The 14,419-nt window shown below is 56.9% G+C and overlaps 1 protein-coding gene across 3 annotated transcripts in view; it reads left to right on the top strand.

Annotated features, from left to right (window-relative positions):
• The window catches only part of CD82 (CD82 molecule), a 51,997-nt gene extending 43,363 nt beyond the window's left edge, over positions 1-8,634 (top strand). For 2 of the 3 annotated variants that reach the window (XM_085008261.1, XM_085008269.1), the window contains exons 7-10: positions 3,326-3,427; positions 6,394-6,594; positions 6,898-6,981; positions 7,305-8,171. In XM_085008261.1, the coding sequence (XP_084864387.1) occupies positions 3,326-3,427; positions 6,394-6,594; positions 6,898-6,981; positions 7,305-7,382 (465 nt within the window). In that variant the 3' untranslated portion in view covers positions 7,383-8,171. Of the gene's footprint in view, positions 1-3,325; positions 3,428-6,393; positions 6,595-6,897; positions 6,982-7,304 lie in introns of all 3 variants that reach the window. The other variant, NM_001145218.2, reaches the window with a different exon arrangement.
• Positions 8,635-14,419: the final 5,785 nt, after the last annotated feature.

Below are 14,419 nucleotides of genomic sequence, written 5' to 3'. Positions count from 1 at the left end.
GGAAGTGGGGAGGACGGTATTGGGCAGGACCAGGGCTGGCTTCCTAGCTGTGTAACCTGAGTAGCACTCCACACTTAGAAGGGTCCCGTACTTTGTCTTGAAATTCTTAATCATTTTAAAATAAGGAGGCCTGCACTTTCATTTTGCACCAGGCTGGAAAGTATGCATTCACTCCTGGGCAAGATTCTTTATTACATGTGACAGTAATCCGACTGAAACCGGCCAGATCTGGCTGCAGGCTCAGCTGGATCCAGGTTTCTAAAGGTTGCCACCGAGACTGTCCCTCTCCATCCTTGACCCTGCTCTTCTCTGTCGGCTCCCTCCTCAGGATGGCTGTCCCCAGTGGAGCTTGAAGTGGCCACCAGCAGCTCAGGCCCTCGTCCCATCAGATTAGTGGAAAGAGAGGGCCCTTGCGTGTGACCAGGGACACACACCCATCCCTGAGCCATTCGCTGTGCCCAGGAAGGCACTAAGCAGCCTGGGTCTTTGCCTGCCCATGGCAGCGAGGGGGCAGGGCTGGCCAGCCACAGAGTGATTGGGGGGTGCTTACCCCTCAGGAAGGGAAGTGCTGTTTCAAGAAGAAGGGCGAGTAGGTGCAGGGCAGGCGGAAACCACAGAGGGACCCCTGCAGGGATGCAGTGAGGTGCTGGGCATCTTCTCACTCTCCCTCCCTGCTCCTTCTTGTCTCAGGAACCACCTGGTTGCCAGGGTAACTTTCCTGGGCTCCTGACACTGCCCCCTGGGCATTGGAGTCCCAAGGCATCAGCCCCAAGCTGAACCAGCCCCAGCAGCCCTGGTCCCCGTGGTCCAGCTGTGTCCCTTAGCCCCATTCTGGGTTAGAGGATGGATGTGGTGTTTCCATGGAAACCACCCAGCCTCAGTGGAAACCACCAAGCCTCCATCACCTTCTCATTTCTGGGGCCTGAAACAGGGAAGTCTGGGCTGCTGTGGCAACCATGCCCAGGTATAAATAGAGTCTAGGTCCGTGAGGGAGGGGGAGGATGTGGCGGAGATAGTTCTCTATGCAAATGCCTCTGGGGACCCCCTCCTTCCCACGCCTTGGGGATCATCTGCTCACCAGGGAGCAGAGGGGGAGCAGAGGTGGTCGGCACAGAAAGACTCAGATTCCGCAGGCAGACAGCCCCCACTGTGTGACATGGGCCAACCGCTTAGCTTCTCTGGGCCCTTCTTAAAAGGGCTCTGACCTACTGCAAGGTACAAGCCCTGTGGTTTCAGTGCTGATAGAGCTTAATAAATAGAAACTTGGCATCTGGAATCCAAACCCCAGCTCTTCACAAGGTGGCTGGGGGACATTGGGCAGGTTAATTAACCTCTCTGGGCCTTATTTTCTGCATCTCTCTCTGATGAGGGAAGAAGGTCATTACCTAGGCTCTAGGTCGGCTTGAGGGATTAAAGTGAAGTAACGCATTAAAAGTGTTCGCACGGTGCTGGTAGGCATTTGATAAAAGTTAGCCCCCGCTATTGTTGTGACTAGTTACTGACAGGCAAACTTTGCCAACTGTAAAGCTCTGAGTGAGTAAAACCAAAAAAGTATTACGCTCAGAGTTTTGTCAAAAGGGAGGGGGCAGAGAGCTGCCCCGAGGGGGGTGCTGCCCCAGAGGCTGGTTCCCAGGGTTGGTGAAGGGAGCAGGGCGAGGAGCCCGGCACGCACGTCCCTCTGGAGGATGTGGCTTCTCTGAGCGAGGCATTCATGGGGAACGGACGGAAGCCCCGTTCATGGGGTTCTGAGCCGGGTTCTGAAAGCCCCTGCCTGGAGATGCCCGGCCCGTCTTCCCAGTTCCTCTTTCTCAGGAACTGAGAGGCAGGGGTTCTGCAGGGACAGCGGGTGACCACGACCAGCCTGTCCATGCTGGTGTTCCCTGGGGAGGCCCCTGAGCAAGGTCCACAGGTGGGGCCAGGCAGGGCCAGGCCGGGGCTGGGGGAAGCTTGTCCTCAGCTCTCAGGCTGGCTGGCGGTTTGCCTCCCTTTGCACAGCCGACTTGTTCCCGAAAAGCTGCCAGCGTGAGATCCTCTGATCAGAGCCCCAGTAAGAGGCCATGGGGACTGAAGCCTTTGGATCCCCACACCCCTCATCTGTCTTCTTTTATTTTTATTTTTTTGTGTGTGTGTGTGTGTCTCTCTCTCTCTCTCTCTTTTTTTTTGGGGGGGGGCCACACACAGAGCATATGGAAGTTCCCAGGCTAGGGGTTGAATCAGAGCTGCAGCTGCCAGCCTACACCACAGCCACAGCCATGCCAGATCCCGGCCGCATCTGTGACCCCGCAGCTTGTGACAGTGCAGAATCCTTAACCCACTGAGCGAGGGCAGGGATCACACCTGCATCCTCATGGATACTTGTCAGGTTCTTAACCCGCTGAGCCACAGTGGGAACTCCTGACTTCTTTTAAATGAGTGTTTTCTCTGTGGGGTTAGCCAAGAGCAGGTGCTTCTCTCTTCCTCCATGAGGGGCCCTGAATCCTGAGGCTGGTGGGGACCAGCCCACGTGAGATGTAAACTTCGCCCGGCAGAGAGGGGCTTGTGCACACATTGCTTATTCATGCCACCCGCCTCCTCTGGCCAAGCTGGGCCAGACACCGTCCCTGCCCCGAAGGAGCTAACATTCCAGGGGAGGAAAGATTCAATAAGTCCTGGAAACAAATGGGCATGGGATGAGGAGGCTATGAAGAAAAACGCAGCATGCTTACCCTTGCAGGGTAAGGAGGGCCTGGGAGGGCGTAGAACAGGGCTGGGCTTTTGTAGGGTGGTCCAGAAAGGCCTTTCTGAGGAGGCGCCATCTGAGTAGAGCTCTGAAGGAAGTGGAGGAGTGAGCCATGCTTATCTTTGGTGGAAGAGGATTCCGGGCAGAGGGCACTGCAAGTGCAAAGGCCCTGAGGCAGGAGTATGTCTTGCATAAAAATCGCAAGACCTTTGTAAGTGAAATAGAGGGAGTGAAAGCGGAGGAAAGGAGGCCTGGAAAGAGCAGGACCAAATGGTGTAGGGTCTCGGAGGCTATTGAGAAGACAGCGGAGTTGTTCCCAAGTGTGCTGGGAGGCCGCTGGATGGAGATGAGGGGACAGGCCCGTTTAAGGGGTCATGTGCTACTGGTTGCTGAAGAGACCGTCAGGCAGGAGTGGTTGGCCCTTGGCTGCACTGGGCTTAGCATGGTGACCAGGGTGGGCCGCAAAGGGTGACAAAATGCTTTCGAGCTATGAGCGTGTCCCTAGTGTTTCGGGGGGTGGGAGAGAGGCAGCTTCAGGAGATGTGACCAGAATGGGGACACGGGTTTGAGGGAATCTGACCTTGGTCCTCGCTGTCCCCACTACAGCTGAAGCAGGAGATGGGCAGCATCGTGACGGAGCTCATTCAGAAGTACGAGGAGGGTCGCCAGGACAGCTTACAGGAGGCCTGGGACTACGTGCAGGCTCAGGTGAGGGGGCCATGGCCTCTGTGTGTCTGTGTGTCCAGGGCTGGTCGTCTGTGTGCCTGGATGTGCCTGACAGACAGAATGAGTTAACGAGTTGGTGTGTGAGTGTGTATCTGTGGGGGCAGGGCGCTCCTGAGCAGCCCCCCTCCTGGCACCCCAGCCACCACTGCCGTTCCTCCCTCAGGGGGTCCCAGGGGGCGCTCGGGGGCTCAGAGGGCTCCACCCGAGGCCGGAGAAAGGGGGTGGCCCTTGACCCTCTCCTCTCAAGCCAGCCTGGGGGGTGCTGGGAGCTCCACCCTGGACGTTAAGAAACTGGGTGCCAGCCGATGTGCTGACACGGGTCCAAGAAGAGGCAACTTCTGGGGAGGTGCCATGGGAACCTTCGGGCTGAAAGGACTGTTCTATTCAAATCTTGATCCAGGTCTTGGTGATGCAGTGTGTATGGAAAAGTGCCTCAACCTGAATTTGTACACTGTAGTGTATGTGTAGTCCACCTCAGTTAAAGTGGAAGAATGACAGACAGACAGACTGACTGTCAGAATGACTAACAGGCAGACTGACTGACTGACAGAGTGACTGACGGACTAACAGGCAGAGTGACTGGCTGACAGAGTGACTGACTGACTAACAGGTAGATTGACTGATTGGCTGACAGAACTACTGACTAATTGGTTAAATGAATGAATGACAGACTGACTGACTCTGGATTCCCAGCCTGCCTCAATGTGAACCAGTCCCCACAGTCACAAATCCCTCCCCTTTGGTGACCCCAGATGCTATGAGCCCTTGGCCAGGACCCACCTCCTCTGGGCTGCAGCCTCCTCCTCTGTCACAGGAGGGCCCCCAACACAACTGGCTGTTGGCTGCCCTCATGGGAGGCTGTGGGCTGGGAGGCGCAGGGGCAGCGCGGCTGGAGGAAGCCGGACACCAGGAGAGTGTGGAGACTAGAGACGGGTCTCTGTGCAGGCAACACGGGCTCGTCCGTTCTCTGAGCTGTGGAAAGGGGAGGGTGATATTTCCTGGCCTATGTGCTCAGCGTTTTGGTGACACGGGGACCTGTGTAAACTCTGGGCACATTTTCATCCCACCTTTGGTTTGACGCATATTTTACTTTGCTAAGATTAGAGGGAGCGGCATGTCCCGGGATGAGCAAGTGTCACCCTTCAAGGACCCTGGGTGAGTCCCTGGGGAGGCAGTGAGTTCCCTGCCACCAAGGCAGTGGACCACCAGGGGTTTCCTGCAGCAGGCAGGGCCTCTAGATGATTTGATGTCTGGTAGATGCTGCTTGGGATGGTGGTTAGAAAAGAGATGGTGAGTCAAGTTTTTAAGGCCCGAAATACAAACTTGGCTATTTCAGGTTTGGCCTTCTCCGAGCCTCAGTTTCCTCATCTGTAAAGTAGGGCTATTAATCCAGGCTCCCGTGAGATGAGTTTATGAAGCTTGATGCATTTATCACGTGGCACATCAGCGATGATGTTCAATCATCACGCATAACCACTGAGACACAAGGGGGCGTCGGAAGGAAGGGCCAAGGAAAGCCGTCTCATTTTGCTTGGGTGTGGGAGGGACTCTGGGTGCCCCTTAGAGGTGCCAGACTTTCTGCTTGAGAGGAGGCAGCCAGGCACCCGCAACGTAAAAAAGAAATCTTGGACTAGAAACTGCCTGGAGCAGAAGGGCTGCGCGTGCCTGGCGCGCCCCCTGCTGGCCACTGGGCCGCAGGTCAGGGACTTGCCACTTGAGACGGGAAGGAAGCAGGTGGGCAAGTGACTGTGCAGGGCAGGTGGCATGCACCTCTCCCATGCTGGCCCCTTCAGTCCTCCCAGAGTGGCTGTTATCACCCCATTCTCCAGATGAGCAAGCTGGGGACTGGTGAAGGCAGCGGCTTGCCCGTGCACGGGGCAGGGCTAGAATTTGAAAGAGCCCTCCCCCAATTCTACTCCACTTTCCTGGGCATTTCTGACACAGGCTTAGCACCTGTAACCCCAGGTCTGTCGGGAATTCAAGCCCAGCTGTGATCTGAGGCCTTTCGGGGTCCCCTTTATGAGCCCCACGGAGCCCAGATAGGCTTTCTTTGCCTCTGGAACTAGAGCATTTTCTCCTCTAAAAAAGGGCAAATTTACCTTCTTTCCCTTTTCACTTTGGCAGCCAGGAAGCTCAGAGCCAAACCTCAGCTCCAGCACATACTCAGAGCCTAAGAGTGGAACTGGTCTTTCCTGCGTGATTACTGTGTTCTCTAGGCCCAGGCTGGACACCTGACTTTTCTCATTCCATTTAGTCCTTCGAGTCAGGAAACTTTGTTCCCCTTGTTTTTCTGCTGAGGAAGCCGAGGTCAGTGCTTTAACCAAAGCTGCGTAGCTGGTAGGTGGCAGAACTGGGACTTGAGCCCAGCAGCCTGAATCCAGCCCCCAAACTCTTAGCCCAATGCCGTCTGCCCTCCTGTGCCCCCTATACCTATGTTCTTTCAACTGGACGCCCCTCTAGCTCGGCTTTATTTTTATTTTCATTTTTTTTTTAGGGCCACACCTGCGTCATATGGAGGTTCCCAGGCTAGGGGGTCTCAAAATCAGAGTTGCAGCTGCCTGTCTACACCACAGCCACAGCAATGCCAGATCCGAGCTGTGTCTGTGACCTACACCACAGCTCACGGCAACGCCGGACCTTTAATCCCCTGAGCAGAGCCAGGGATCGAACCCACATCCTCATGGATACCAGCTGGGTTCGTCACTGATGCGTCAAAGCGGGAACGCCCTCTGCTTTCTATGTTTGCCGCTCCCGATTTTGTTTCCTACTTTATTCATCGTTTCTGGTTGGCGGCATTCCCTGAGAGCCTCTTTACTTGCCTCGTGGCTCACAGAAGCCAAGGTGAAACCTAAACTCCAATCCTGGTGGGGGTCCTGGGAGGGACAGATCTGAGCTTCTGTCCCCGAGCAGGCGGTGGGCTCGAGCGGCCTGTCCCCCTCTGCTTCCAGGTGCAGTGCTGCGGCTGGGTCAGCTTCTACAACTGGACAGAAAACCCCAGGCTCATGAATCACACCAACACCACCTACCCCTGCTCCTGCAAGACAAGGAGCCAGAATGACAGCAGCCTCCCACTGGAGAAGGGTTTCTGCCACGACCTCAACGGAATCCAGGGTGGCAACAACCCCGATGCCTGGCCCGTGTACCACGAGGTGTGTGGACGGCTATGGGCGGGGCGGGGCTGGAGCATGGTGGGCTCGGACCCTCCGTCTCTGGGACTCGCCTGGGCTGTTGCTCCACTGACCTTCACCGAGCTAGCTGTTCCCGCCTCGGGCACAGGCGCTGGCTTGTCATTGGCACCTTCATCTGGGTATTGGGGGGTGTATCCATCCAGCAAACACCCAGCCCCCTCTCTGCAGGCCCTCCAGGCTGGAGGTGGCCCCTCCTGGTGATTCTGCCTCTGGCGGGTGATGTGGCACATCGCAGGGTGACGTGGCTATGTCCTCCCTTTGCAGGGCTGCATGGAGAAGGTGCAGGCCTGGCTGCAGGAGAACCTGGGCATCATCCTTGGCGTGTGTGTGGGCGTCGCTGTCATCGAGGTCAGGGTCCCATTCCCCCCCTCCCCAGCCCTCCCCCTGCTTCCCTCCCAGATGGCCCCAGCTCTGCAGATGTCCTGGTCGGGGGGCGGGGTGGGGGGGATGCTGAGGCCCATCAGCCTCTGGGGCCTCAGGGCAAGCCTGGCCTGACCTCTGTCCCTCCCCCACCCCCCTGCCACCTGAGTCCCAGGCTGATCCCCAGGCTCTAGCTGGGGATCCACTGAATCCAGGTCAAGCCCTGGGTGTTGCCCCGGGCAGTGACGTGCTGCTCGGAGGATCCGGGCAGCCCTGCCTCCTCCCTCCGACTGTCGCCCATCCCTCCACAGCTCCTGGGGATGCTCCTGTCCATGTTCTTGTGCCGCAGCATCCACTCTGAAGACTACAGCAAGGTCCCCAAGTACTGAGGCGGCTGCTGTCCCCACCTCCCTGCCCGTCCCCCAACCTCAGGGCCCGCAGGGCTCTCCCTGGCATCCTCCTCCAGGCCTGCCTCCCACCTCACTGCCAAGAGTGGTGGCAAGAAGCGGGGGCGCTTTCTGGGGCCCGGACCCCTCTCCTTTGCTCTTCTGCCGCCAGCCTTAAGCCCCCTCTATTCTGCGGCTCCTTCACTCCTTGTCTGCCAGCGTCGTCTTAGCAACTCAGAGAAAATGCTCCCTGCACAGGTGGGCTGGGTTTCTACCTGCCTGGGGGGCTGTATATATTGTGTGGGAGAAAGTGTATTAAAACCTTGGGGGGGTGGGGGGGGACAAGGTACCCCGGGCTGTCAGGGGACTGCCCACTGCGTGGGTCGACTTTGTTTCCACTATGATGCTTCTGTCCTTGTTTTCACCTTTTCCTGGAGGTGGTGGGAGGGGGTGGGCTTGACCTGACATGAAGGACAGCACCCCTTCCCCAGCCTGAGCCAGCCCCACCCAGGCAGCTCAGACCAGTTGGGCCACACTGTGCAGGCAGGGCCTAGGTGAGCTGGGTTGAGGGGGGCTGCCTGGGCTGCGGGTCTAGACTGTTCCCTGGATGGCTTAGGGACTCAGAGGGGTGCGCCCTCTGGGGGTGGCACCGAGCTGGCCTTGCATTTGCCAGGCTCCTGAGCTATCCAGGGCCTGGGTGGGTGAGGCTGTGCCTTGTAGGGGGTGGGAAGGGGCCCTGTGCACAGTTCTGTAAAACAGGAATGACTGATTATTAAAGAGGATTTGTAACAACCCAGCTTGCCATGGTGGGGACCTGCTTCCCAGGGTTTTGGGGGGACCAGAGGGGAGACAGAGTGTGAGCCGAGGGGCTGGGTCCACAGGAAAGAGCAGTGGGTGCCTCACTGTTCTTCTCAGAGGGTACTCCCTCTGCCGTCTCCTCTCTAGGGCCCTGGAGGCAGACAAAGGGGTAGGTGGGGCACTTGCCTCCCTGAAGTGGGGCAGGAAGGGGTGGCTGTGGAGGTGTTTCAGTGGAGCCCACCAGGTGGCACTGCTGCCCCAGCCTGGGAGCCTGAGGGAGCCCACACTTGTCCCTGGGTTACTCCAGGAGCCTCAGCAGCTCCACACCTGTGGGTCTCTCACTTCAGTGGGTGGGTGAATGTGCAGCCTCCAAGGCTCAGGAATCCTGGGCTGAAAAGAAAGAACCTGCGTCTTTTTTTTGTTTTGTTTTCATTAAAATAGAGTTGATTTACAATGTAGAACCTGCATCTCTAGCAGCCCTCCAAGGTGATGCCTGAACCGAGTTGCTTTAGATTCTCAGGCCCTGATAAGAGGTAGTTACAGATGCTCCCTAAAGAGAGGTGGGCTGGAGGGTGGGCTTTGTCCTCCAGGAAGGAGGGAGGGGGCCAAGCCTCGGGGACAACCTAACTCCCTGACCTAAACGATTTCTTGGAAGAAGCTTTCTGCAGCTAAAATCCAGGGCAAATGCACTTTCAGGCCTGTGGGAGGCACCAGGCACAGCCCTTAAACGCCAAGGGGCTATTCACAGTAATCAGGACGTCTCCCCGGGGTTCTTTTCAAGCTCAGAGGGCTGAGGGCCTGGAGTGAAGCCATTCCAGCTTATTTTATTTATAACTTGCCTCCTTGTTCCACAAAGGAAGTGCATATAATCAAATATAAAACTTGACTGAGAAAATATACATTTATGAGGAAGTGTAGACGTGAGTGAAATAAACACAGGTTTATTTGCGTGGCCCAGCCTGCTGATGGCAAGTGCATGGTATGCACATAGTGTGTCCCCCATGGCTGTGCTCACAGCAGACATCACTAATCGATCACTGTTCTCATTAGCCCAGATGTACCCTAGCCATGCTTTCAGGTGATCTCACTCATCACAGCCTCTGACTCTTTCTCAACTCAGCACAATTGACCAGTCTAGTTGGAAGGCAAAATGAAAGCACTTGCTCTCATTGAGCTCTAGTTGTTTAGCTGAACCATATGTAATTGAACTTCTGAGGCTAAATCCCCCAGCCCAGCACACCCAACTTGTGAGGTGCATCCAGAGCCAGGGCTGGGATGGCACGGAACTGACTCCTGCTTTCACATCCTCCTTCCAGCCCAGATGTCCCAGGACGACCCCAGGGTAGTGCTGTGAAACCTGGTCCCTGGAGCACTGAGCCTACTGGCCACTCACTCCTACCTCTCGGAAGGACCCGCTTCTGCCCCAGACCCATGATGTTCCACAGGGAGGGACAGGGGGCTGGCTTCTCTAACTCCCCAGCTGGCCCGAGAGCCAGTCATGTGTCCACAGCCCATCTGGGGCTTCCAGCCTCTTGGCTCCCTTCCTGGGCCAGCTGAGCTGCCACCAGGCCTTCTGGGGGGCCAGACCACCCCCACCCCCCAGCTGTGCTGCCACCTCTCCCACCAAGGGCCAGGCCAGGGGGCATGCTGTTCACAGGACGGGCCAAGGGGCCCCATGGCATCTGGCTGCGGAGCCCCTGGGCAGTGCCCACCCGCAGGTCCCTGGGACCAGGCAGGAGGCCTAGGTGGGTGCCAGCTTGCTCTCTGGGTTTGGGGGGTGCCAATGGGGGTGCCCAGGAAGTATCCAGGAGGCCGGACTTTGGGGCAGCTGTGTGGCATGGATGCCGACCAATGGGAATGGAAGCCAGACTTGAGCTAGAATAGTGTCCTTCTGTGTAGCTTGGAGGGAGGTACAGGGCCACTTAGGGCTGGCCTGGGGGGACTGTCATCCACCAGTAGAGGGTATTTCAGTGTTTTAGTAACTGGCATGGCTGTATGAGTGAGTCCCCTGCATGTCAGCCCTGTGTAGCACACACACTCACACACACACACACACACACACACACACACAAACACAGGCTCTGAAACCCCCTGAGCTCGTTCCATTCCCAGCTGGGAGGACCCCCAGCTCTTCTCACAGACTAAGCTGCAGGTGGCCAGTGGTGGGCAAGAAAGGCCAAATGTCTGCCAGCCTGGAACATTCCAGACCAGCCCTGGCAGAGCATCCCATCACCGACCCCAAATCCTGACTGTTTCTGAGCAGAGCCCCCTTCAGCGCCTGCCCTGGGGTCTCCCAGGTGAGCAAGGAGCAGCAGGTAAAGGGGGGTCACTGTGACACTGGAGTGGCCAGCCCCCAGCACATCTCAGGGGCTGGGGACTGTCACCACCTCCCTTCCCTGCAGAGGGACAGTGACCTAAGTTGCTACACTGCCTTGAGGCAAATATCCCGAAGCTCCCTGGAGGCTTTGGAACCTGTGGGCTAAGGTTCACTCATTACTCATTCATTCCATGAATACATAATGGGCACCTGCTACATGCCAGGCACTGTTCTAGGCTCCTGAGAACACTGCTGTGAAGACCACCTACATGGCACCCGTATTCTGGTGAATGTAGGGGGTCTTACCACACTCACCTGTGTATACAACCACAAGCTACTGTCAGCACGGTCCACCCTGCATGTTGCTCAGGACCCCTGGGGCCCATCCAAGGCCTCTGGCATCCTGTGGAAGGAAGCAGAATAATGAGCAGCGAGTGGAACAAACAGGAAAGGGGGTGGAAGGCTCATCACTCAGCCCCCTTCCCCTCCAGCCACACTCCGCAGGAATCAGCCATTCCCCTGGCAACCCCGTTCCCGTTCCCGGCTGAAACCAAAAAAACCCCCAAACACCTCCTGCTCCTGGGGGTCAATGGGCCGAGTGACTTCACCTCTCTTAGTCTGATCCTTGAAATGGGGCTATAATTCCTAACTCCCAGGGTTATTGTGGGAATCCAATGACATAGCACTCCTAACGAGCTGCTTCCGGCTCAGCCTATTCCCATGATTGTCCTTGGCCACAGTGGACTCCCCATCTCCTGGGGGAGGGGCACTGTGGACCGGAACAGGCAGGTTGGTGAACTTTGGTGCCTCCAGGCCAGGAACCACTGGTTGGTCCAAGAGGCTGGTGCTGGGCAAGAAGGAATCTGTCCAGAGAGGAGCCTCCTGGCTTCTGGGGAAGGGGCGGCAGGGTGGGAGGGGCTGCTAGAGGACAGGGGCTGAGTGTGCCCCACCCCCAGCCCCAGCTGTCTCCTCTGAAGTCACTTCCCCAGGACCTGCCTTCTGGGCTGGGGGGATGTCAGGCCCGGAGCCAAGCTCCCCCTGGATCCCTAACGTGTGTACCTCTGATGCCTCAAGCACCGCCCTCTGAGAACAGGAATGGGCTTCCGACAGGATGCTGGGGGTTGGAGGCCCCCGAAGGAGCCGCTGACAGGACAGGGGGCTGGGGGGAGGGGAAGATGGAAGATGGGACAGGAGAGGTCCCAGCACCCTCAGGGCTGGGGGTAGTGGGGGCGGGAGGTTGCTGGTGGCAGCTGACAAGAGTGAAGGGGTCTGGCCTCTGCTCTTGCATCACATGCCTGAGTGAGTGAGCCTGGTTCGGGGCTGCCAGGGTGACAGCGACCCTCTTGGTGCTGGTTCATGGAAGACTCAGGGGGCAGGGAGGTGTCCTTGTCCTGGGGTCTGGTAGGATGGGAGGAGAGGGGCAGGCTCACCTGGGGGCCGCAAGCAGAAGGGAGCGTGGGCGACAGCGAGAAGGATGCTGTGATCTAGACCCCTGCTGAGGAGGAGCTGGAATAAGAGCTGGGCCAGCTCTGCAGGGCGAGGCATGGCTCAGGCAGAGGTGCAGGCAGGGCAGCAAGAGGAGAGAGGGTGATCAGCCAGCAGGTGTGCCCACCAAGCACATCTCCCTGGCGCCCTGCCTCCTTCCAGGTCATTGTCACCATCACAGCAGCTGTGTATTTATGTTAACCTTTGACCTTCACACTCCAGCAGAGTAGACACCCATTGTGGTGGTAGAAATTGAGACCTGGAAAAGCTAAGTCCCTTGCTTGTAGGCCCGCCCCACTGCCCGGACCCGGGAGTCATTCACATTTTAGTCTAAATAAATGGCTCCCCTTGGATGTGGCAGCGAACAACCAGTGTGACTGTGCGTGACCACCTTGTGTTCACGATCATGCAGCAAGTGGAGAAGCTGGGATTGGCCCTCAGGTCCTGTGGCTCTGTGTCCAGGGCCCTTTCCACTCGGCCAATAGGAATAAAGACTCTTAGTTCAAAAAAAGAGCAGGGAGGGCCATTGCAAAGAGGCTCGACTCAATTAAATCCAACTTTTGTGTGTGTGTCTTTTTAGGGCTGCACCTGCAGCATACAGAAGTCCCCAGGCTAGGGGTCAAAGCAGAGCTGCAGCTGCCAGCCTTCACCACAGCCATAGCAACTCAGGAGCTGAGCCGTGTCTGCGACCTACACCACAGCTCATGGCAACTCCGGATCTTTAACCCACTGAGTGAGGTCAGGGATCGAACCCTCGTCCTCGTGGACCCTCAAGTTTGTTACCATTGAGCCACTACAGGAACTTCTAAATCCAGCTTTTTATCCATCCATCTGTGCAATAACTATTGGGCCCACTATGTGCCAGGCTCTGCGGAAGGAATGGAGACTCTCCGAGATGAACAAGGTCCCTGACACCATGGAGCTTACAGTCTAGGGCGGAGCGCAGGCCATAAACACAAATGTAAACTGGAAAGTGTGCCCCATGTTGGGGACAGATGACCGAGACCCTGTCTCTACCTGCCAGTAAATGCATATAAAGTGGAAGAAGCCTGTCCCCAGACTGGCTCTTGGCACCTGATCTCACTGCCTGAGACACTGCAGGGGCTGCCACTCCACCAGGAGGCTGGCCAGCCCAGAGTTCCAGAGGAGGCCCAGGAACCAATCAGAGTGTGAATGCAAATGAGAACCAGGCACCGCCCCCACGCGGCCCCCAAGGGGAACTGGTTCCACCTCCGGTCTGCTCAGCGTGGGCAGAGAGGCTCTCTGTAGCTTGTGACAGTCCAGAACATCTCATCACCAGGAGTTCCTGGTAGCCTAGCTGTTAGAGATCTGATGTTGCCACTGCTGTGGCCTGGGTTCCACTCCTGGCCCTGAAACTTGCGCACGTCGAGGGTGCAGCCAAAACCAAAGACAGAAACAATAGGGAACACCTCCCCAGGGATTGTTTAGTGAGTTTACTTAGCAGACTAGTGGGGCTGCCCTGTGGGGAGGGGCAAAGGACACACCTGTATCCAGGTATGTTGTGTGTGTATCCCCACCCCCGAGGACTGAGGGGATGGGGACTCCATAAGGTTTCCATGGGGGATGCAGGTTTTCGGGTCCCCATGATTCCACAAATGGGATGCATGCAGCTGGCCTTGTGCAGAGTCTGGTCTCCAGCTCTTAGGGGTAAAAGGATTTGAAAGTGGCAAACAGGCTCCAACTGGGGCTCATGTGGAGATGAGAAGCCATCCGAGAAGGCAGAAGGCTTTGCTGCTGGTGTCACAGAGCAGAGAGGCAGCTAAGATGGGTTCCTCCTCTGGGAATCGAGAGACCTGGTTCCTGTATCAGGTGTCCCCCCATTGGCTGCACTATGGTCAGTTGTTTGCAGGAAGAGTCACACTGTCCCCCTTCCTGTGTCAATGTCCTCTGCACCATGACGACAGCTGTCTCCTTCCCAAAATTTGACTGGCCTTTCAAACTGCCATGGGGAATGGAATCTGGGGGAGGGGACAGTGGGCCCCTTCTGAGCAAAAGCCTCAAGAAGTTTCAGGCGCCACCACTCTCTCTCTCTCAAAACCTTGCCACTGCTCCGTGAAGAAGCCCAGGTCAGCCTGCTGGAGGTTGAGAGGCCTCCTCCAGTCACCTCATCATCCCTGCTGGCAGCCAGCCCACCCCAGAAGCAGAGCTGCCCAGCTCACCTGCAGCCAACCACAACAGGAGAGCCAAATCGCCATCCAGCTGAGCCCAACCTACAGTGTCACCTTGCAGAATTGTGAGCTAAGTAAGTGCTGGTTGTTTTAAGCCCCTACATCTGGGGGTAGTTGTTACACAGTGATAGCTAACTAATACAGTGATGAGCTTTGATAATAATAAGGACAGCTACTATTTGCTGAGAGCCTACTGTACGCCAGACCCAGTCCTGGGCTCTCAGAATAGATCATCTCACTTTAACCGTCCC

This window comes from Sus scrofa, chromosome 2 (genome assembly GCF_054392235.1).
Source record: "Sus scrofa isolate SSC_HxYL_T2T_F1_AM1 chromosome 2, Sscrofa_HxYL_maternal_Yorkshire_Landrace_v2.0, whole genome shotgun sequence".
Classification (NCBI taxonomy): Eukaryota; Metazoa; Chordata; class Mammalia; order Artiodactyla; family Suidae; genus Sus; species Sus scrofa.
Note: the sequence above shows the minus strand (reverse complement) of the source record. Positions and strands in the feature narration are given on the sequence as shown.